Genomic DNA, 24,980 nt, shown 5'->3' with positions numbered 1-24,980 from the left:
TGAATTTAAATCAAGGGAAGTAATGTTAAAACTGTACAATGCACTAGTAAGACCTCATCTTGAATATTGTGTTCAGTTCTGGTCACCTCGCTATAAAAAAGATATTGCTGCTCTAGAAAGAGTGCAAAGAAGAGCGACCAGAATTATTCCGGGCTTAAAAGGCATGTCATATGCAGACAGGCTAAAAGAATTGAATCTGTTCAGTCTTGAACAAAGAAGACTACGTGGCGACCTAATTCAAGCATTCAAAATTCTAAAAGGTATTGACAGTGTCGACCCAAGGGACTTTTTCAGCCTGAAAAAAGAAACAAGGACCAGGGGTCACAAATGGAGTTTAGAAAAAGGGGCATTCAGAACAGAAAATAGGAGACACTTTTTTACACAGAGAATTGTGAGGGTCTGGAATCAACTCCCCAGTAATGTTGTTGAAGCTGACACCCTGGGATCCTTCAAGAAGCTGCTTGATGAGATTTTGGGATCAATAAGCTACTAACAACCAAACGAGCAAGATGGGCCGAATGGCCTCCTCTCGTTTGTAAACTTTCTTATGTTCTTCTTATGTTCTAACCATCGCTATCCGCACAGCCCGGGTCTCCGTCCTACGCTACGGTGTTCCCTCCACCTATACACGTTTTGGGGCCTGCCCAATGATTCCCTAATTTCTACAATCTTTCCTTTTCAAATGGTTTTTTATTTATTTTGTTTGTTTTTTTGTTTCGCTGTCCGTGCTCGGTCCAGCAGTCCAGCTTCCGCCAGCTAGCTCATTTCGTCTTAGAGGGGGCAGCCCGAGGGAACACAGAGCGTAAACTTTATAGGGCCAGCATCCCCCAAGACCCGCCTCTCAGAGAGAGGGAGAGCCACACACCTTCTCTCCCACCTCTCCATGTCACTGCCATGACCAACAGGCAAATATTGTAAGGCTGCTGCCCTCTTCCAGCAGCACTATGAATGCGCCTGGAGAGTCAGCTCAGATCTCCCATTACAGGTACAAATAAAGATTTGTCGAGTGCTGCCGACTTCTTGAGACAGACCATGTTGACCTTGACATGGTTCAGTTTGTATTAATAATTCTTTTTTTTTCTAATTATATTTATTTCAGTTTTACACTAAACTATTGAGTTACCATAGCTAACATTAGATACAAAGTCACATCTTTCAACACTTGTTTAAAAGTACATATTAGTTACAGTGGGGTTACCACTGAATTAAAGCACTTTCTAAGGCTCTGAAATTGCCGCTTGATGCTCGTCTCAGAGGGTTCGGGTCTATCCATCTTTCACTAGACTTTACCCAATGCTAAGTCCATATACTACCACAAATTGGATGGGAATGGCAGATGTAAGGCAACTATTAATTGGATAATTTATTACACATACTGTTTTCTTTAAAATCTTTGGTTCACATTTCATTTTCAGTGATATGATTATAACACATACTAAAGTCAAATTAGAATGTGTACTAAATATTTGAAACATGTACAAAATAATGCGTTTCTGACCCAGGCGGCCTTATATACGAAGTCACATGTCACGCATACAGTTCCTAATCCACCTGTGTGTTGCAGAGCACAGCCGAGATGAAAGCAGGAGACGCCACTAAAACTTTTATAATATTGGTATATACAGGCTTCCTGAACAGCGTGCCAGAGCTGCTTGTAGTGGATCACAGTAAATCAATGAGACTGTATAAGAACTACTGCAACCAATGACAGAATAAACACATGTTTTTTTTTTTTTGTTTTTTTTTTTTTTTTTTTGTGTGATGTTTTATGTATGCTGACTCCACCATATTATTTACAATTAAAGACACTGGAACCATTTTTTAAAGGAGGGGTGCTGAAAGCCAATGAACAACACTGTAACCCCTGTATATTATGGAAGCCATGCACCCCCAACACCCCTATTTCCAGCGCCCCTGTGGTAAGATGTTATTTACAGTATAGATTTGTTTCATATAAAACACCATATGCTAAATTAAAATGCATTCACTAAAATATATTTCACGGTATAGAATTACACATCATGGTTACTTAGCTGTAAATAAAATGTATAATGTAACAAAACAATGTAAGACAATGTATAAAATATTATAACATACACTTGGTCGGTAGGTATTTAGCAGTGAATCATCATACTGACCATTTCTAGAATTAACAAAAAACCCACAAAATTTAAGTGCCTTGCTGAGCCCATTGCTGATGTTTACAAGCAGTTTCCTAGGTGATCAAAGATATTTATTTGGATATCCGTTAACCCTTTCTTCTGCCGTGGATTGTGGCTTACTGGAAGACTAGTGTCAGTTATTTATTGTTTGCTGTGTGTTTAGTTATAAACTTGCTGCGACTTTCTCCCAAAATAAATGTGGATGTTATGCTGAACTTGCACTACAGTCATCTCCTGTCTTTCGCATTGTTACATGGGTTTTTATACTACTATGTTGACTCAGTGGTGTAGTCGAGGGTATCCACTGTATAGACTACAATAACAAGAAGAAGCCACTATGCATTAAAGATAGGAGACTGCAATTCTATTTGTATTACTGTCAAAATAAAATAACAACACGGTTTCAACATGCATGTGTTTTTTTTTATTTATTTATGTATTTATTTATTTTTGAAAAGCGTAATGCAGTCTTGCACATGTTAAGTCTGCAGCTTGTTCAGCATGCTGCTGCCAGGATCCTTACCAGATGTAAAAAACATGAACACATCTTGTCCAGCTGCACTGGCTACCTGTAAAGTTCAGGATACTTTCAAAAGTCTCTTGTTCACTTACAATGCCCTTCATCACACAAGTCCCGAATACCTCCTCAACCTGCTGACCTGCTATGTCTCTGCCCGCAGGATAAGGACTTCCAACTCTGGCCTCCTTGTTATCTCCAAGCAAAAGTGCACCACACATCGCATGGAGGCGCCCGTTTAGCTTCATGGCTCTGACTCTCTGGAACTCTCTCCCAGCTTTAGTGCGTGATGCTCCCCCCGTCGCTCGCTTTAAACTTTATCTCAATTTTCACTGTATTTAATGTACTACGCATTGTTTTTTTTTTGTTCCTGTACCTTGTAAAGCTCTTTGTGATGGTGGTCCACTATGAAAGGATATATATATAAAGTCCCTTTCACGCTGGTACTCCTACCCGAGTCAGAAGCCCGCGTAATGTGAAACCATGTACCTGGGTCGACCCCAGTTCAACCCAGATTGGCAGCGACCCACCTCAGGATGCAGGCTGACACCCTTTTACATGGGTCGAGCAAGACAAAATGCTAAGGAAGCAGCAAACAGCCACGCCTGCGTGACGGTTTCATTTCCGCAAGGAATTTGCAATCCATTTCATGGTTTATTGATTGAGACGAACCATGAGCCAGACTGCTGCAGGGATGTCATGCAGCAATGAAGAAACGTTTGCTCGAATCAATATTTGGGCTGACGATATGATCCACTGAAGCTTGGATAGAAGCGTCTGTAAGACACTGCAAGGGGTTGGCTATAGCTGGATTTCAAAGGACGCCAGTCCAGTGCAGAGACAGATTAAAAGCAGATGAAAGGGTGGTCATGTGAACAATGATGCTTCAAAAAACAGTGTGAAATCTCATAGCCAACCCACATGACATCGGGATGCGACCCAGGCAAGGTCCAACCCCTTTGACATTTATGAGCTGCGTAGATGTGAAAAAAGTTGAATCCAGTTACTTAAATATAATGGTTAGATGAATATTAAATGATTAGAAATCATAGTGTTTGGATTACTAATCTTAAATATAAAATATAATAGAGTGATTCTTAAAATGCAGGGAGATATTCATGTTTTATGCTTTCAATGTTAGAAAAAACATTTTTAAGAACAGCTTTGTGACATGAAAAAAGTCTTTAAATCATACGCTTATTCTAATTGTTCAATTTAACAAGCTGGTGTTTTGAATTCTGCATAGTAACATAGAAATGTATTAGCCTTTTCCAAATATACTGACGGTGCTGATGGTGCGCATTACAATAGGAGCGTGTACTACAACCAGCTCATTACAGGAATGACAAACAGTGTGCAGAATGCGGAGTGCGCTTTACACTGGTGTGCTGCTATATCAGGAATGTACAGTCAAAATAAGCATTGCCCATAGGGGGCGCTGCCTGTCATCACATAGCTAGATAACTGAATTACAAGTAAAACACATGGAGGATGGTAGACTGTTCTGTTTAGTGATTATAATCTGTACCATTCTAAAAATGCTTTGCTTAATCTTTATTTTTGTTTTTTCATACTTATTTTTGTAGTACTTGCCATTTGATAAAATATAGATGCATTTGTAAATAATTGTCACACTCCTCACAAGGTTGTGAAATTGCAGCTTGGTTTCTGTACAGCTGCTGTCAGCCTGCATAGAACTGTGAGAGCAGCGGGGTTCAGGTTAGAGGGTAGGTCAGAGAGCCAGAGTCGACCTGTAACTCCATCCGTAACCTCAGAAGCAGTGCATCCTGCTGGCTTCACACTCACCGCGCTGATTGGCTGGCGTGGATTGGAATGTCGACCACCTTGGCCTCGGGGGAGGGACTCCTCAGTACAGGAGGAGGGCTCTCTAGATCCTCCACTCCCTCATCCATTGGCTCCTGCTTGATGATGGGCATGGTCTGGAGTCCGGGCAGCAATTCAGAAGATGTGACAGGCAGAGGAGTGTGGCTAGAAACAGGGTGGGTGGGGCTGGAAGGCCTGAAGGCAGCTGAGGAGGCGGGACTAGCGGCCGGAGAGGTGTGACCAGAGACAGAGCCTGGGGGGTCATTGGTGGAGTTACTAAGAGGTGGGAGTGACTTAGAGACAGTTTTATTACTGTTAGATTGAAAGGGGGTGGGGTTCAAACTGGAAGGGATGGGGGAGTGGAATCTAGGGCTGGGGTTTAAAGATGGCACCGCTGAATTAATATTGCTATTATTAGTAGCATTGGAAGTGTTATTGTTATTAATTGTGCTAGGAGATGTTGTAGAGTGGAAGGGAATTTGGCTGACAGAGCTGGAGGAGGGGTTTAGAGCAGGAGGTGAGGGACTTGGCGGAAAGGGGGCAGTCCTGTACTCAGTTTTGTAGTTCGGGGGGGAAGCATTGCCAGAGAGAGGACGTTTCGGGGGAGCAGGAGGAGGGAGCAGGGGATTGTGGGTAGCTGGGGAACCAGGAACTGGCGCAGAAGAGGAGGATGCTAGGTAACGGTAGGGGGGGACTTGAGGGAAAGCTTGTGGGTGATTGATAGGAACTACTTCCTGGTCTTCGGGACAGGAAGTAGTAGAAGCAGTAGGGGGTGTGTTTTGGGAGGCAAGGTCAATTGGTGTGAAAGCTCCTCCCACCATCACATCTCTTTCATCATCACCAATCACGACTACTGGCGCATTCTGACTGGATGAGAGCTGGACGGGGCTTGGCCGGTACTGGCCAGTGGGAGTGAGAGAGCTAGAAGAGGAGGATGAGGAAAGAGAAGGGGAGGGGTTGGAGGCCAGGGAGGAAGGGAAGGTTGAGGAGCGCTGGGAGGCAGGGGGAGTGTGGCTAGGGGGGGAGGGCTGCAGTGCTGGAGCAGGCTGGGAACTGAGAATTGGATAATCCTGGTTGTGGGACTGTTTGGGATTTGGGAATTCTCGGTTCTGTGCCGAACTGAAACTGGAATAATCTCTCGCCAGTCCTGTGAAATCCTGATTCAGTGCGCTGGGATTGTCTCTGTTCTGGGCGGGGGGCAGGCTGGGGAACTCACTGCTCGTAGAGGGGGGGCTGAAGCTCTGGGCAGCCTTAGCACTGGAGAACTCAACAGTGTGGACGGCCAGGTTTGCAAAGTCTCTGTTGGGTGTCTGGGGGGACAGGAGGCCTGGATTGGGGTTCGAGTTGGGGAACTCTCGAGTTTGCTGGCTCACAAAGTCCCGCTGTGAGGGGCCAACAGGGCTGGGGAAATCACAGCTTGGTACCAAAGGATTGGCAGTGAACTCGCGGCCCTGCGGCTGAGTGCTGGCGTTACTGAACGACTGAGAGCCAGAGTCTGAAACAGCCCTCGCACTGGGATTTGGAAACTCTTGTGTAGTTTTAGAGGTCTGACTGGAGAATTCCCGACTCTGTGGGTTTAGGCTGGTAAAATCCCTTGTTTGAGTTTGGGAAGTTGGATTCGAAACTTCCCGATTCTTGGGGTAGTCTCTTGGCAGCTGTGGGTTAGTGAGGTCCCTGTTCTGAGAGCAAAACCCTGTTAATTCTCTGCCTGGCTGCATTGCAGGGCCCGATTGGGCAAAGTCCCTGCCTAAGACCTGGCTCGCCAAACTGGGGTACTCACTCCGCTGGGAACCAGCAAACTCTCTGGCTTGTGAAGCTGCGCTGGGATTCGTGTAATCTTTATTCTGCTGTTGCATCACAGCGCTTGGAGAAGGGAAGTCTCTGTGTGCAACTGGGGAAGTCAGATTCGTGAACTCACGGTTTTGAGACTGGGGGTTAGTACTTGAAAAGTCCCTGGCCGGTGCGTTTGCGTTTGGGTTTGCGTATTCTTTGCTCTGTTGCGGCTGGGAATAAGCATCTCTGGGTGGGACTGGGGGGGAGGTCAGGTTTGGGTACTCACGACCTTGGGATTGAATGCTTGGATTTCCAAACTCCCTGCTGGGCTGTGTGTTTGCGTATTCTCTGCCTTGTTGCTTTTGCGTCAGGGCGTTAGGAGAAGAGAATTCCCTGTTTGGTCCAGGGGCAGTGAGACTGCTGTACTCACTCCCCTGCGACTGGGACCCTAAACTGGCAAACTCCCTGCTGGGCTGTGCGTTTTTGTAATCTCTGTTTTGCTGCTGCGTCTGGGCACTTGGAGAAGTAAACTCACGATTTTGAGACAGAGGTTTAAACCCACGACTTTGCACACTAGAAGAAGAACCTGAAGCAGCAAAATCTCTGGGCTGAAGCACCTGGGGGGCAGAGCTGGCAAACTCCCTAACCTGCACCCCAGCACTGGAATTGGAGAAGGTCCTGCCAGTGCTGTGGGCCACCGTTGCCAGGGAAGCTAAGTGCCCAGAGCTGCAGTCCCTGCCAGGGGCATGAGGAGGGGGAGGGAAAGTGGGGGGTTGTTTAGGAGCCTGCTGGTAATTAAGGTGGGGTATCCCATACCTGGGGAATCCACTGTGGGGTACAGCAGGAGAAGTAGAGGATCCCCAGGGTCCCAGGCTGGGGTTACTGCCAGCACCCCACCCTCCCTGGGGAGACAGGGCCGGGTACTTCAGCATGGCAGGGCTGTGAAGAGGGATCTGCAGACTGGCGTGGGGGGCAGAGGGGGTGCTCATCCTTTCCTGTTTGTCTGCTGAGGGATGCTGGGAGGGAGGGAGTGGGGCAGAGCAGAAGGGGAGTGGTTTGAGTGCGGGGGGAGGGGGGAGGATGGACTGAGAGGCCTGCAGGAAAGCAGGAGGGGGAGAGAAGTTATTATTTGTAACATTGTTATTAATATCACCCTTGGTTAGAGTCTGTTTTTGCTTGGGGGAATCATTAGCAGACTGTGATATGGAAGTCACTGTTTGATTGGTGCTCCGGACGGAGATTGTTGGCTGTCTGCTGGCCTCTGGTTTGGGAGAATGGAGAGCCAGGGGGGCTGCCTGGGAGTTCGAGTCTGAGTCGGAGTCCAGGCTCCCCATGGGAGAGGCGGAGAGGCTGGGGGAGGAGCTGCGATTATCCTGGTCAATGTCCCGCCCACTGCTGCAGCTGCTACTGGCCAGGCTGCTCAGGCTGGCGTTTGATTGGTTATCATCGTCATCATCATCATTGTCACTCGTCTCCAACGTGACATCATCACGGCCACACCTTGTCCTGACTAGACCACGCCCCCTGCCACGCCTCGCTCTGTCATCAGTGTTGCCGCAGCGGTTGTCACGGCCGACGTCCAATGAGACTAGGCATGGGGAGGAGCCATCCTAAAAAATATGGAAAATATGTATCTATTATACAGCAGTGTCACCAACAATGATTCAGACAATCACCCTGAGTTTCAATCTCTACATAATCTTTATATATAATATATAGAAGTGTGTATTGAAGCTTGGGGGTGCAGTGCACACATTTACAGAAAGACACACACAAGGACAGATAGACTTCCTCACCTGTAGTCTCTGTCTTTTTGGCAGCGTTCCAGGCCCCTCCCCTTCACTCTCTGACAAATCACGGCCTCTCTGACGCCTGCTGACACGCCCACCCGACACGCCCTCTGCAGCCTCTCTCTGAAACACAGTGAGGGGAGGGGCCTCGTTATTATGTCATTTAAATAAACACATAATTAAAACAATGACATTGTTTAAAACAAATACAATCAACCTCAGTTAACTCAACTGTTGATAACTCAACACCGTCGCTTAATTCGACAGACAGTCTTGGTCCCAAATTTTCTTCATATAAAAAATATGCATCCTGCCTTTTAATTTTTTACTCATAACTCAACACTTAGTACCGGTACCAAAGGGATAAAAACTATTAAAAAGACTAGTGGATAATTCGACACTGTTGTTTCACGTGACTGGAAACGGATCATTCATTCATTCATTTGCAGCTACCAAGTGCAGCTGTTTACAATATCAGTTCATAATGGCTTTCATTCAGTTGGCTTTAAAGCTCAGGTTATTCAGGATACAACCTTGTCAGCAGAACTTTCAAAGTGCATGTTTTTGATTGCAAAACAATCAACCATGTTTGATTTTTCTGTGAAATTTAGCAGACACCTTTATCCAAGACGACTTACAGAGACTGGATGTGTGAACTATGCATCAACTGCAGAGTCACTTACAAAAATGCAAAGAGGTTAAGTGACTTGCTCAAGGTCACACAGTGAGTCAGTGGCTGAGCTGGGATTTGAACCCGGGACCACCTACTTACAAGCCCCCTTTTCTTTAACCACCAGACCACACAGCCTCCTGTGTTTTGTTTAAAGAGTTAATTCTGTATAATGTACATTTGTTAACTTTTGCTATTTAAGCCGTCAAATTAGACAGTACAAGCTAATACCTAAAATTACAGTTAACAGTTTGTGGTTGGATTGTTTTCATAAAAATAGGGAGCAAAGTAATGTATCTGTTCCTTCATTTGTGGTTATTAATAAGTGACCTGGAAGGATCAGTATTTGTGTAGTAAATAATCATGAGTGTTTGTTTTGTTCTGTCTATTGTTGTTTGTAATCACTAGATGGCTAACACGTTCTGGAGCTGTCGCCAGAGGCCAACACAAACCCGGGACAGCACATCACTTGTACCACTGTAAACTGTACTGTACCACAATCACTAATTCACACACTAAATGGACTTGTGTATGTGTTTTGTGTTTAATGTAGGGATACAACAACGGGACTATTATTTTAGGACCAGCCCAGGGATTATAAATGTAAGTAATACACGCTGCGGAGAGAGGGAGAGAGGAGCGGTACACACCGTTGGTGGAGAAGGTCGGTCTGGCAGTCTAGACCATGGTACCAATGGCACCCGTGATGATGACCCCAAAGGCACAGGCAATGAAAATGATGGCGGAGGATAACCCCAAGGCTTACTTGGTCGCTTTCGAGCTGCTGGCTACCAGTGGGGAGGCTCAGGCAGTGTATCAGGCCATGACGGACACCGAAACCGCAAACTACAACCTGGTAAAGCGAGCCATCCTACGCCGGATCAACATTACGGGGGAAACGCACAGGGTACGATTCCGGGAGTGCCGAAGATCCTCGGAGACATGCCCCAGGGTGGTTGTGCAGCACTTGTGTGATCAGATGGTGCACTGGCTAAGACCCGCCCAAAAAACGGGTCTGCAAATGAGCAAAACCATAGCAGTGGAGCAATTCCAGGAAACACAGGTATGGATACAGTGCCACAACCCTGCCATCCTGGAAACAGCAATAAAACTGCAGGAGGATTTTGAGGACTCAAAAAGCAACCTGGCCACAGCTCCTGTCCACTGGAGCTGCTGCACACCTCCTCCTCTCTCTGCTCCACCTACAGCAGCAGGACCGAGACTTCCTAGATCTCCGACCCCAATGGGCAACCTTGCCTCTTTGTCATCGAGGTTAAGGTTGGCCTCTACAGGGGTAAAGCTGTTACCCCAGCCCCATTGCTATACCAGTAACGAGACAAACGGTTAACCGATGTTCCATCCTTCTCCCCTATTGTGAATGCAGTTTTAGGCAAGGTGACAACCCAAACATTAATGAACACCGGGTGTGACAATACCTTGACTAAAGCAGCTCTCTTGGGTGGTGTGTCATGGCAGCTATGAGGCCAGGTGCCGATCTCCTGCATCCATGGAAATACGGTGACATACCCCACCCTAAAAGTATATTTATAGGTAGGAACAATAAAACGTCACCTAGTAGTTGGGGTGGTGGAAAGGCTACCTTAATTAAGGGGCAGCATGTGGCATGGTGGTTACTGCTGCTGCCTTACAGAGCCAAGGTCCAGAGTTCGATTCTAGCCTAGGGGTCTGTCTGTGTGGAGTTTGAATGTTGCTCAATTGGGTTTTCTCCAGGTACCCCAGTTTCCTTCCAAAGACATGCTGTTCAGGGTGATTGGTCACTCTAAATTGCCCTGTGTGTGCATTGCCCTGCAATGGACTGGTGTCCTATCCAGGATGTAGTCCTGCCTTGTGCCCTGATTAAGTGATTAATGATAAAGAATGGTTAAATTAATGGCAGTCTCAACTGCATATGTAAACAAGGCAGAAAGAAAAGGCACAAATTGGTAAAGTGTTTGCTTTTCAAGCTGGAATGTTTTCTCCCATTTTCTGTCCTAGAAAAACAAATAGAGAGAGAAGGACCGCAAAATGGGAGGGAGCATCTTTGAGACAAGGCTGGGGTCTGGTGGGAGAGTGCATAACTGGTAACAAACGCCAGTCAAAAGGATTTGGAACGCAGTGTGACAGAGAGGGCGAGGTTACTGGACCATCTAGGGCAGATGCTAATCCAGCCCCTCTCAATATACTGGACAAGTGGTACTCAAGCACAGACATAGCGTGTGGCCAACATGATGACCCCGTTACTAGTGCATGCTTGGGAGCAGGTTTGGTCTATTGAAGGTAAGGATGTTGATGGCGCTGGAGCACTATCCACACTTCAGTATCAAGTGGCAATTTCTGTATAGGGTAAATCTAGACACGGGCACAGGACAGCCTGTAACACAAGTATTGGTTCCCCCATCTTGTCGGACTGAGGTCATGAGGCTGGTGCATGATATCCCTTTTGTGGGGCACCTCGGAGCTGAGAAGACAAGGGAGCGGATATTGGCTCGATTCTGTTGGGTAGGTCTTCATACTGATGTGTCGAGATATGTAGCCACATGCTCAGACTGCCAGCGAGTAGCGCCAGGTCAAGTGCGCCCTGTCCCTTTGCTTCCACTGCCGATTATTTCCACATCTTTTGAACGCATTGCAATGGACATAGTGGGCCCTTTGCTACCTTCTGACTCTGGGTATATGCATATATTAGCAGTGGTAGATTATGCAACGCGATACGCTCAGGACAACCTCAAATCGGCTGAGCACCGACAAGAGCAGCATTACAATAAAAATACACTAATTCAAAACTTTAGACCAGAAGACGAGGTAATGCTGCTGCTTTTCAAAATTATGTGCTAAAAGGCAGGGGCCATATAAAATAATTCGAAAGGTGAATTATGAAATTAGACAGCCCAATCGCCGTAATGAATGTGAAATTTATCATGTAAATTTATTAAAGCCCTGGCAGGCAAGGGAGGCCTTATTTATAGCCCCAGGCAATAAAGAGGATAATTTCAGCCCCTGTCCAGAGACCCCTAGCACTAAAAATATTTTGACGGGGCAACAGTTGGTTCCAGATCAGCAAAGGAAGCTGCGTATGCTCATTGAGGAGTTCAGTGATGTTTGTTTTTTTTTGACTTGCCCGGCAGAACTATGAATATGACATTAACTCTCCACCAGGGGTCACAGTACAAGAGAGACCTTACCAGATCTCAGAAAGTTGCCAAAGTGACGTTCGCAAAGAGGTACGGCACATGCTCAAACTTTGGGTGATTGAACCTTCCAGGAGTGGGTGGTGCAGTCCAATTGTCATAGTGGCCAAGAAAAACAGCATCAATCTCTTCTGTGTAGATTTCAGGAAGGTATACGCTATTGTCAAGTTCGATGCATACCCTATGCCTCGGGTCGACAAACTTTTAGACAGACTGGGAAAGGCAAAGTTTATCTCGACTCTGAACCTGACAAAGGGATACTGGCAGATCCCCTAACCCGCAGTTCTAGAAAGAAAACTGTATTTTCAACACCAGAAGGTCTGTTTAATTTCAAAACCATGCCATTTGGGCTACATGGTGCGCCCGCTGCCTTTCAGAGACTGATGGACCAGGTTTTACACCCACATCATGATTATGCAGCAGCGCATATTGATGACATGGTGATTTACAGCTCCACCTGGCGAGCGCATTTGGCTGGAATTACAGCTGTCTTTCAGTCTCTAAGGGCAGCCCGGTTAACAGCCAACTTGAGAAAATGTGTGTTTGCCAAAACAAAGACAAATATTTGGGATTTTTAATGGGAAATGGAAGGATGAGACCCGTGGTCACCAAAATCCAGTCTTTGGTCAACATGGCAATCCCTAAAACCAAGACTCAGGTGAGATCACCACTGGGATTATCCGGTTATTACCGTCGCATTATCCCTGAGTATGCCACAGTCATTAACCCTTTTGTCGAACTCACCAAAGAGTGTTCCAAATTTAATTAAATGATTAGTAGAGTGTCAGGGGGCATTTGATACTGTTAAGCGAAGACTCTGCCAGGCCCCCACTCTCATCACACCAGATTTCACCAAGAGATTCATCTTCCACACAGATGTGTTGGATGTGGGTTTGGGTGCAGTCTTGTCCCAAAAGGTTGATGGAGTAGAACTATTGTATATTAGTAAAAAGATGCTACCTCGGGAGCAGAACTACTCCGTAGTCAAAAAGGAGAGTTTGGCCATTAAACTCCTTACGATACTACCTGCTCGGACATTCATTTGATCTTGTCACAGACCACGCTCCACTCAAGTGGTTAAGCACAATGAAGGATAGCAATTCCTGGATAACTCGGTGATATCTGGCATTGTAGCTCTGCATGTAACACATAGTACATCATGCAGGGAAAGACCACCAAAATGGGGATTATTTTTCATGGGAGGAGGGAGTAATGGGAAAGGTAGATTCAGCCGAGTGTTCCTTCGTCTCCACTCTGAGCGGTGAGGTATGTGACAGAAACACAATGATTCTTGGTGGTAAATCTCCCTCTTGACCTGCGAGGGTGCTAATTAACAGGAACAGAATACTCTGACTACTTGAACTGACACTTCGTTCCGAGGGTTAAAAGGAAGTCGGTTATGTAGAAAAGAGATGGAGCTTCAGTACACTAACTCATTGACCCAGAGGGCAAATGATATGGCAGCTGTAGATTGTAAAAAGCAGCTGCAATCGTTTACCAAGGGGTCATGAGTGATGGTGTAAAAAGGGGGCGAAGCAATGCATCTGTTCCTTCATTTGTGGTTATTAATAAGTGACCTGGAAGGACCTGTATTTGTGTAGTAAATAATCATGAGTGTTTGTTTTGTTCTGTCTATTGCTGTCTGTAATCACTAGATGGCTAACACGTTCCAAAGCTGTCGTCAGAGGCCAGCACAAACCCAGGACAGCACTTCACTTGTACCACTGTAAACTGTATTGTACCACACTCACTAATTCATGCACTAAACAGACTTGTGTATGTGTTTTGTGTTTAATGTGGGGATACAATAAGGGGATGTGACAAAGTGCCCACCCCTGTGTATGTTATCTGTTATGTGTTGCGTGTGGTGTGTTTCAATGTTGGTGTATAGACATTGGTACACGGGATATAAACGGGTCTGTGTAACACGAGTGTTTAAAATGTATATGTGTATTTAGGCACAAGGATTGCACAGCACTTCACGTGCAAGTAAAATGTAATAATATGTGAGCATGGGGAATTGCACTTTATTAACTCACGTGCTGGGATTCAAGTGAATAGTAATTGAATCCCAGCACAACAGTATATATAGATGCACGTTGTCACATACTGGCGGTTGGTGTTCGGTGAGTGGAGAACGGGATAGGAGACGGAGGTAGAAATAATAATAAGAATAGTAGTCATCGTTAAACAGAAGCTCACCGTGTTTGTTTGTTAGTCCATTGTTTGTTTTGTTTAGTCCGTTTTGTTTGTCTCTTTTATTTTGGTATAGAGTGCCATGTCCTGTTGTTTTCTGTTTGTTCAACTGTTTTATTTTACAATAAACCGGCGCAAGCAAGCACCATCATCATTTCATTTCACATCATCGTCTTTGTATATTTCATTCCTTCCTGGTTCTGACGCCACCCACTTGGCCGTCTTTGTGACAGGGGACTATTATATCGGGACCAGCCCACGCCGCTGTATTACTTACCAGCATTATTATTTACTGTTGTAGTGTGCAAGGTATATTTGTATTTTGACTAATTTAAATTGTAATAATTGAATACCTTGTTTTGAATTCAAATCATGTAGAACCCGAACCATATTGAAATAATCAGACTAGACCACGTTTCTAGTGAATACAAAGTAACAATTTATTTAGAAATAAAACTAAATAAAGGAAAAATTAAAGGTGCAACAACTAAACTAAGATAATACAGACAGGAAGAATTAACTAAACTAAACAGTACAGAAAATAAGGTTCAAACAAGAACACCCCCACTTCCGCTGGTTGATTAGCGATTAGCGATTCAAAGCAATCTATGGGATATCCCCTTAAGGTTACAACTGCATTCCTGACAGCTATTTAAGATGATAGACAACCTATCAAGAATAATCTGTATCAAGACAGCTAAATTTGGATTCTAGCTTCTAAACGCAGTATGATAATTGATAGGTTGTCTGGAAGCAAAGAGCATCTTTACCTCGCAAGAGTGACAATTGCCGAGATCATGTGACCTGCAGACAGGAATGGATGCCTGAGTCTGCTGTTCCCCTTCCACTCAACAGTTTTTTTTTTTTCCTTTAAACTTTATCCGGGCATTTTTCAGCCACTTAATTCAATAAAAGTTATTATAAAATATCGGCGATGGCCATGAAACGTGATAAAGACGAGTTCCTCACCATTAAAGAAAAAGTTAAAGGATATGAGTACCGACCTCCCCGAGTCACAGCTGCGTGCTACTGTTGTGGATTTGCTGAAACAACAGCTTGGGGATTTGCAGCCCCTAATGAGATAAATGATTCGGGAAGAACTTCACGGTTTAAAGGAGAGCCTGGGATCCTTGGAAAAGGATTTCAAAACATTTACTTTTAAGTTTGACAATATGCAGGTAACTGTTCAGGCTGTCAAACAGGAGCAAAAAAACAGCTGAAACCAGACTGACTGTTGATAGATTGCAGGAGAAACTGGTCCATTACGAGGACAAGCAGTGCCAAAATAATTTAAGGCTTGTTGGGTTAGACGAGGGCGAAGAGAAGGATGACTGTATCAAATTCCTCCAGCGCAACCTTCCTAAATGGATTCCTGCTTTGGAGGGCAGATCTATTGAGATGGAAAGAGCCCAACGCATTTACAGTGGAAAGGAAGGCTGTAGAAATAGGCCACGCACCTTGATTTTCAAGCTACTTCGTTACAACGACCGCCAGGCTATTCTCACAGGAGCTCGGACCAGCTCTACCCTGCTCTACCCCGGATTACAGCAATGTCACAGCTCAGAAGAGACAGGACATGGCGCAAGCCAGGAAACGCCTGATTGAGAAGGGGATCAAGTCTTTCCTGATTTATCCAGCTCTGATTAAGGTGTTTCATGGGGGGAAACACTGGCTATATAATACACCTATGGAAGTTGAAGAGTTTGCGGTCTCTTTGGAGTCTGTGCATCCTATTTCGGCAATTGACGCAACTCATCAAGGGATCTGAACGTTAACCGGGACTTAAGGTTTGACAACACTTCTCTTACAGATTGCTCATTGCTTATTGACAAATTATTTGTTAATGTGGTTGCATTTGTGCTATACTGTAAAGTGCCTCTTCGGGGCTAGGTGTATAAGGTTAAATAAGCCGATATACAGATATTTTTTGTCTTGAGGTTGACTTGGAGTCAGGACGGGGGTTTAGAGATCAGAGCGTTACCTTGCCATGTTGAGGGGTCACGAATCAGCAAAGTTTTATGTTTTTGGCAGATAAGAGAATCATTTCTACCTCTCTGCTGACTTCCTTGTGTTTATTGTTAGTATGTCTCAGTGTTGACTTTCTAAGAATCTGTTCTTTATTGTTCTATTTGCCAGTGCTTGCCTGCAATTGTTGTACTGTTTTGCATACCGTATCTGTCCGATATCTTTTTTAACTGGTATATTATCTTTTCACACAATGTGCTCTTTGCTGCAACGAGTAGATACACCCTATGTCTGTCTTAATTTTGTTTGTTTTCCTGAGAGCGAGGTTTTCGTTTGTTGATCCACCATGATGGCTGATACTAATAGACTATCTTGGAATGTCCGTGGCTTAAATACTCCTGTTAAACGTATAAAGTGTTTAGATTTTTTGCACCGTAAAAGGATATCGATTGCATTAATACAGGACTCTCTTCTTAAATCTGAGGACATTCACCGCTTTCAAAATAAACACTTTCGTGTTGCAGCATACTCTTCTGCAACTATTAAACTAAGGGGGTTCTTATATTGGTAAATAGAAAACTAAAACTTTCTGTTGAAGGCTCTGTGGGTGACGACTCGGGGTGTTCTGTTTGTTTGCCAGGTTCCTGGAACAATGTTAAATTTGCTTTTGTTTCTATTTATGCCCCTAATGACTATGCTATTCACTTTCTTCCTGGTATAGCGAATGCTTGTCTAGATTTCTCCGAGCACCGGTTAATAATAGGAGGAGGTTTCAATACAGCAAGTAATCCGATTTTATATCGATCTAATCCCAATTCAGATGATAATTGTTTGATTTCGTCAGTGGTTTTTAATAATTTTATTAGAGATACTAATTCGCGGGATATTTGGCGTTTGAAGAATGATAACGCAAGGGACTACAACTTCTTTTCTGCTCGGCTCAAAACCTATTCTCGGATTGACTATATTCTTACCTGCTCTACACTTATTGAATATGTGACAAAAATTGACATACTGCCAATATTAATTTCGGATCATTCCCCTGTACTGTATAATATATTACCTACAATACGCCCTCCACGTGCAAAGAGATGGCGTTTTAATACTACTCTTTTACAACATTCAGAGTTTATTACACAACTTAATAATAAACTACAAGAATTTATTACATTTAATCTCAGTTCTGCTAAGAATCCTCAGGTTCTTTGGAAAGTTACTGAGCGTTTGCTGAGAGGTAATTGCACTGCATTTTCTTCCCATATACACACCTCTAGAAACAAACAAATTATTAACCTTGAAACCCAAATTCAAATTTTAGAGGAAGGACAGAAGCAGGCTTTTTCTGATGATAGAGAAAAACAATTAAATATTCTCAAAACCGAATTTAAAGCCCTGACGTTGTAGCAAGCAGAATTCCTCATTCATCACACCAAGCAAAATTATTATTACCACAGGGAAAAACCTAGTAGATTACTGGCTCTGAGACTAAAGCATAATGAATGTTTGGCAGCAATTAGCATGATTAAAACTATAAATAATGTATTGGTTACAAAACCTAAAGAAATTAGTAAAACATTTAAAAAATACTATTCCAAATTATATACATTAGAGACCACTACAGATCACGCTGCTTGTAAAAAAATTCTAAGCGAACTAAATCTACCTAAACTGGATCCTGATCAAAGTAAACTTCCTGATGCACCTATTTCCTTAGAAGAACTAAAACAGGGAATTAAATCTACGCAAAAGCATAAGTCTCTGGGCTTAGATGGCCTTCCCCCTGAGTTCTTGATAGCAATATGGGCTATAGCTGGTCCTCTTATATTGAACTCTAAAAAACTACACTATTTAAACAGGCTCTTTTCATACGGACCAAAATACAGCCTTAATCTCACTATTATTGAAAAAAAATAAAGATCCATATGAATGTTCCAGTTATCGTCCAATTTCTCTTATATGCATGGATGCAAAGCTTTATGCTAAGGTCAAGGCTTCTAGATTAGAACAATATATTGGTAGTTTGATCCACTTTGATCAAATAGGCTTAATGAGAGGGCGTCTAGCTTCTGACAATATTCGTAGATTACTACATGTAATTTGTGATGCTGCCTCCCACTCTGAATCTTGTGCAGTTTTTCCCTTGAGTGGCACTACCTCTGGTTGGTCTTGGAATGCTTTGGATTTGGTCCAGGTTTTATTCATATGGTGCAAGTACTATATAACAATTCTTTGGCATCTGTGATGACTGGTAGCTGTCAGTCCTCCCCTTTTAAACTGCAACGGGGAACACGTCAAGGATGTCCTCTCTCCCCATTGCTATTTGCTCTATCGTTAGAACCGCTAGCTCAAGCTGTTAGACAAAGTACAGATATCTCTCCAATAACAACCGAAGGCTCAAAACATTCCATTTCTCTTTACACAGATGACATTCTTTTATATTTTACAAATATTTCAGAATCAACTCCTCGTTGTCCAGCACTATTTACTAAATTTGGCAGTATGTCTTGGTTATAAAATTTATTGGGCTAAATCAATTTTAATGCCTCTATATCTAGCTGCAAAGAATGCAGTACTCCCTACTACAATCCCAACTGATAATAAATTTACATATTTGAGAATACAGATTCACCCCTCTCTGCAACGTATAAACAAAGTTAATTACTCTACTTTATTCGACAAAATTAAACAAGACCTGCAGAGATGGTCTCCTTGCATTTATCTTTACAAGGCAGGATAGCCAAGATTAAAATGAACATATTACCAAGAGTTAATTTTTTTATTTTCTATGTTACCCCTACCCCGCTATCTTACTTTTTTAAGGAAGCCAATTCTATTATATCTAAATTTATTTGGAATGAAAAACGTCCCCCCTTTCGTCTAACAGTGCTGCAATGCACAAAGGTCAATGGTGGATTGTCTCTTCCTGATCTTAAACTATACTATTGGGCTTTTCAACTTAGAGCCTTAAAAACAATGTCCAACACAGACTCAAAGGTCGCCTGGTGCAATCTGGAAGCAGTTATAGTTCACCCACATAGACTACAGGACTTATTATTTACTGGCATCCCCAAGAAAAACTTAAATTTCAAATTTGGCCCTATTGTTGCAAATTCATTAAATACATGGTATGAAGTGGAAAAAATTACGGGAGCTCCATTTATGTTCTCTCATTCAGGAAACAGCTGAGCAGTGACATCAGGCCAAAAGGCAGAACAAAAACACAGAGGCAGGTACTGCAGCTCAAAAACATGCAGCGCGGCATTTATTACATCAAATAAAATAAATCAAATATTTAAACAAACAAAAAGACACTTGCTCACAGAGCACAAATAAAATATTTAAATGAAAACAAAATCAGAACACAAAAACACAGTGATCCTATACTTAGTTTTGTTTTGTTTTAATTTGATTTTCTCCTCTCGCTCACTCTCTCGATCTCTCCGTACACACACCCCGACTGCAGAGAGCTGCAGGTTTATATGCAGGTGACCATCTCCCGATTAGCAACAAATTAATCACTTTGCATGAGGTTTTTATTAATGTAGATGGTCTTCCCATCCACGCTGTAACAAATACAAACACAAAATACTGTCCTGCCATCAAAACAATAATACGGCTCACGCCGTCAATTTTTACACATAATAAATACAGACTACGTTCGCCGACATTTGTATAAACAAATAAATCATGAAACAGAAAACACAGTAAAGGGGCGGAGGGGGAAACTCCATTCTAAAATAAATACATATCCCCCCCACCCCCCTTGTGCAACGCACACATGGCCCCAGCGGCCAACTCCCCCCTTAGTCTCAATATCCCGGAAGAGGGGTCTGGAATAATCCATGGGCGTGGCCATGGTGGGAGGTCCTCCTCCCCCCATGTCTTCCTGGCTGGTAGCTCCATCTTCCAGGGCTCCAGCCAAACTGTAGCAGGGGGAAATGATCTCCTGACGCCCCCCCCCCCCCCCCCCCCCCCCTTCTTCATGGCCGGCAGCTCGCCTGTGTGGGGCTCTGACCACCGTACTTCCTGCGGTCCTGTAGGACTAGTAGCGGCCCCAGGCGGTGCAGAGCCCTCAGCGACCCCAGGCAAAGCAGGACTGTCAGCAACCCTAGGAGAAGCAGAGGAGAGACAGGCAACTCCAGGCAATGCGGGACCTTCGGTAACCCCAGGCAAAGAAGGACCATCAACAAACCCAGCCGAAGAGTGACCCTCAGCAACCCCAGGCAAAGCGGGACCCTCGGCAACCCTAGGGGTATAAGAGAGACACAGGCTGCCCCAGGCGATGCGGAGCACCCTCGGAAGACGAGGCAGTGGTCCCTCGGAAGACGACGGTAGCTGCAGACCCTTGGGAGGCGACGCCGGGAGGAGAGTCAGGGCTAGCTGTGGTTCAGGGCTTGGCCCTCTTTGCAGCCACTGCAGCCGGGCGTTTTTCCCCCGTGCTCCCCTCAGCAACCTATGCAGGGGCTGCTGAGGTCTGGCAGCATCCTGCCCTGGTCCCTCCAATGCTGAACGGAGAGGCAGCTCTTCTCCCCCTCTAGTGGGAGTGGAGACAGAGGCAGCTCCTGCTGCACGGCTCCTGGTGGTGGAGTCAGAGGCAGCTCCTGCTGCTCTGCTCCTGGCGAAGGAGGCAGGGGCTCCTCCCCTTCTGGCAGTGAAGGCGGCAGGGGCTCCTCCCCTTCTGGCAGCGAAGGCTGCAGGGGCACCTCCCCTTCTGGCGGCGAAGGCGGCGCGGGCTCCTCCCCTTCTTGCAGCGAAGGTGACAGGAGCTCCTCCCCTTCTGGTGGCTGTGAGTAAACCAGCAGGCCTGCTCCCTCTGCTGGTGGAGGTGGGAGTGACAAGCAGTGCTCCCACGGCGGTGGAAGCAACAGCGTGGGAGAAGTACAGGTGTGGAAAGGTGCAGAGCAGTTTAGAAGCAGTAAGGAGAAATTATATCTTTAATTGATTTAATCAGAAAACACAGGACATTGGAAAAACACTGCAGCTCAAAGTCAAACAGCAGTGTGTGTTTTTCTCATAACGAACAAGCTGAAACTCAGAGCAGCTGATTCTAATTCAGTGCCGTTCTGAGACACGGGGGAGGGGAGGAGCCAATAGCACAGCAGAACAACGCAGCTACAAACGAGGCAGTCTTCCCAGCGACAGCGAGTGGAAGCGACAGCGTGGGAGAAGTGCAGGTTGACAGCTGCAGAAGAAACCATTAACATGGTCTTCAAGGCAGTAATTTGTGACACCTGCATGATGTGGGAAATCCGAGAAAACCCAGCAGAGCTCAACCAAGTGTGCGTAAAGTGCCGCACGATCCAGGACTTGCATAAACTAGTAGGTATGCTAGAAATGGAGCTGGAAGAAATCAGACAGCAACAGGATCTTGAGGAGCTGGCACACCCACAATTCATGTTAGTCTGTACGACCCCTAACTGAAAGCCACCAGGGAAATAGAAAGTCAGAACAGCTGGGTTCCAGTAGGCAGAAGCAGGGAAAAAAAGAAACTTCGTCAAACACAACCACCAGAAATCAAAACATCCAACAAATTTGAGCCATTTCAAAATTTTGATGAGCAAAACCAACAACAAGAGAATGAAAGGAACAACATCCAGGACCCTATTGACAGTGGTGACCAGAAAGCAAAAAGAAGGGAGGTCATGATTGTTGGGGACTCCATATTGAGAGACACAGCAAGTTCAATTCGCAGTTTGGACCCCCTTACTACAATAGTGTGCTGCCTTCCAGGAGCCTCTGTCAAGCACATCACTGGGGACGTGGACAGGCTCCTAGAACGAACAGGAGATGACCCGGTAGTAGTCGTCCACATTGGTACAAACAACATTGGAAGAGATGGACCAAAATCCCTGCAAAACAAATTCAGAGAGCTAGGAAGGAAATTAAAAGACAAGACCAAAACTGTGGTATTTTCTGGGATACTACCGACACCTTGCAAAGGACCATACGGACAGCTGGAAATAATTAATGTAAATGCATGGCTGAAGAACAAGGACTATCTGTATAGACAGGACGGACTTTAAACACAAAAAGAAAGACAACAAAACAAAACTTACAAAATTAAGGTTTCCAGGCTGGGCAATGCCTTCACTGGATTCACAAATCACAAAAACCACAAACACCAACCTGCTTCCTCAGCTCCCTCCTTCCAAATGAGAAGCAGAGGCCTCCTTTTATGTCAGGTGGCTGGGCGCTGATTGATCATTAATTAACCTAATCAACTAATCAACCCCAGCCACCTGAACATAATAAACCCAGGCAGGTAGGGGAAATTAACCCCATCCAGAGCTTTGCTCTGCCACACACCTCCCCCCATGTACAACGTACACCGGCCGCAATCAGCCAACTCCCCCCTTCCCCCCACCCTCCCCCCAAGAGTCCAATTATGTCCCTTGGGTGGGCTGTTATGGTGGTGGTGGGCGGGGTTGATGTCGGAGCCCCCAAGCCTTCTTTGGTTGAGGGGGCCCCGGATCTCCAAGGTAGTACGGTGACGACAGCCCTGCTTCCTCTAGTGGTGGAGGCGGCGATGGCGGCGGACCCTCGGCAACCCTAGAAAACCAAAAAGGAGACACCAGCAATCCCAAGCGATGCGGAGCAGCAGGCAACCCCAGGCGATGCGGAGCAGCAGGCAACCCCAGGCGATGCGGAGCAGCAGGCAACCCCAGGCAATCCAAATGTGTCATCACTGAGCGGAGTGGGCGTGGCATCCCTGGGCGGTGCAAGGCAGGCATCCTTGGGCGGTGCAAGGCAGGCATCCCTGGGCGGTGCAAGGCAGGCATCCTTGGGCCATAGCTTCTCCCCTCTGGGCTTTGAGAGCGGCGGCTCCTCCCTCTCTGGCTCTGGGATCGGCGGCTCCTCCCTCTCGGGCTCTGGGAACGGTGGCTCCACCCTCTCGGGCTCTGGGAGCGGCGGCTCCGCCCTCTCGGGCTCTGGGAGCGGCGGCAGCTCCTCCCTCTCGGGCTCTGGGAGCGGCGGCAGCTCCTCCTCCCTCTCGGGCTCTGGGAACGACGGCAGCTCCTCTTCCCTCTCTGGCTCTGGGAGCGACGGCAGCTCCTCCTCCCTCTCTGGCTCTGGGAGCGACGGCAGCTCCTCCTCCCTCTCTGGCTCTGGGAGCGACGGCAGCTCCTCCGCCCTCTCGGGCTCAGGGAGCGACGGCAGCTCCTCCGCCCTCTCGGACTCTGGGAGCGACGGCTCCGCCCTCTCGGGCTCTGGGAGCGACGGCGGCGGCTCCGCCCTCTCGGGCTGTGGGAGCGACGGCTCCTCCTCCCTCTCAGGCTCTGGGAGCGGCAGCAGCTCCTCCTCCCTCTTGGGCTCTGGGGGCGACAGCAGCTCCTCCTCCCTCTCTGGCTCTGGGAGCGACGGCAGCTCCTCCTCCCTCTCTGGCTCTGGGAGCGACGGCAGCTCCTCCTCCCTCTCGGGCTCTGGGAACGACAGCAGCTCCTCCTCCCTCTCTGGCTCTGGGAGCGACGGCAGCTCCTCCTCCCTCTCTGGCTCTGGGAGCGACGGCAGCTCCTCCTCCCTCTCTGGCTCTGGGAGCGACGGCAGCTCCTCCTCCCTCTCGGGCTCTGGGAGCGACGGCGGATCCTCCTCCCTCTCGGGCTCTGGGAGCGGCGGCAGCTCCTCCTCCCTCTCAGGCTCTGGGAGCGACGGCAGGGAGCTCCTCCCTCTCTGGCTCTGGGGCTCGGCGGCAGCTCCTCCTCCCTCTCGGGCTCTGGGAGCGGCGGCAGCTCCTCCTCCCTCTCTGGCTCTGGGAGCGACGGCAGCTCCTCCTCCCTCTCTGGCTCTGGGAGCGACGGCAGCTCCTCCTCCCTCTCTGGCTCTGGGAGCGACGGCAGCTCCTCCTCCCTCTCGGGCTCTGGGAGCGACGGCAGCTCCTCCTCCCTCTCTGGCTCTGGGAGCGACGGCAGATCCTCCTCCCTCTCGGCTCGGCTCCTCCCTCTCTGGCTCTGGGAGCGACAGCAGATCCTCCTCCCTCTCGGGCTCTGGGAGCGGCGGCAGCTCCTCCTCCCTCTCGGGCTCTGGGAGCGGCGGCAGCTCCTCCCCCTCTCTGGCTCTGGGAGCGACGGCAGATCCTCCTCCCTCTCTGGCTCTGGGAGCGACGGCAGCACCCCTCTCTGGCTCTGGGAGCGACGGCCTCCTCCTCCCTCTCTGGCTCTGGGAGCGACGGCAGCTCCTCCTCCCTCTCTGGCTCTGGGAGCGACGGCAGCTCCTCCTCCCTCTCTGGCTCTGGGAGCGACGGCAGATCCTCCTACCTCTCTGGCTCTGGGAGCGACGGCAGCTCCTCCTCCCTCTCTGGCTCTGGGGGCGACGGCAGCTCCTCCTCCCTCTCTGGGCTCTGGGAGCGACGGCAGCTCCTCCTCCCTCTCTGGCTCTGGGAGCGACGGCAGCTCCTCCTCCCTCTCTGGCTCTGGGAGCGGCGGCTCCTCCCTCTCTGGCTCTGGGAGCGGCGGCAGCTCCTCCTCCCTCTCTGGCTCTGGGAGCGGCGGCAGCTCCTCCTCCCTCTCGGGCTCTGGGAGCGACGGCAGCTCCTCCTCCCTCTCTGGCTCTGGGAGCGACGGCAGCGCCTCACCCCTCTCTGGCTCTGGGAGCGACGGCAGCTCCTCCTCCCTCTCGGGCTCTGGGAGCGACGGCAGCTCCTCCTCCCTCTCTGGCTCTCGGGAAGGCGGCTCATCCCTCTCTGGCTCTCGGGAAGGCGGCTCACCCCTCTTTATTGGAGTCACCGGGGCATCTCCCATGTCTACCGCCAGGTAATTAACCACCATGAGGGCAACCTCTGGGAAGGACGCTGGGTGGTGTTGTTCCTCCCACTGTTCCCACCTCTCCCCATCTCGACGCCACAGTGTGTTGATAACTATGGGGAGATCGTGGACGAGGTCTGCCTCAGGGTGCATCAAC

General features: G+C 47.1%; 1 protein-coding gene across 2 annotated transcripts in view; it reads right to left on the bottom strand.

The window, feature by feature from the left end:
- Nucleotides 1-24,980, bottom strand: part of LOC121325741 (atrophin-1-like) — an 88,606-nt gene that overhangs the window by 21,242 nt on the left and 42,384 nt on the right. For both annotated transcript variants that reach the window (XM_041268665.1, XM_041268666.1), the window contains 2 exons: nucleotides 8,073-8,189; nucleotides 4,486-7,886 (listed from right to left, as the gene is read on the bottom strand). In XM_041268665.1, the coding sequence (XP_041124599.1) occupies nucleotides 4,486-7,886; nucleotides 8,073-8,189 (3,518 nt within the window). The remainder of the gene's footprint in view (nucleotides 1-4,485; nucleotides 7,887-8,072; nucleotides 8,190-24,980) is intronic.

This window comes from Polyodon spathula, chromosome 13 (genome assembly GCF_017654505.1).
Source record: "Polyodon spathula isolate WHYD16114869_AA chromosome 13, ASM1765450v1, whole genome shotgun sequence".
Lineage (NCBI taxonomy): Eukaryota > Metazoa > Chordata > Actinopteri > Acipenseriformes > Polyodontidae > Polyodon > Polyodon spathula.
The sequence above is the reverse complement of the archived record's forward strand: the minus strand, read 5'-3'. Positions and strand labels throughout refer to the sequence as shown.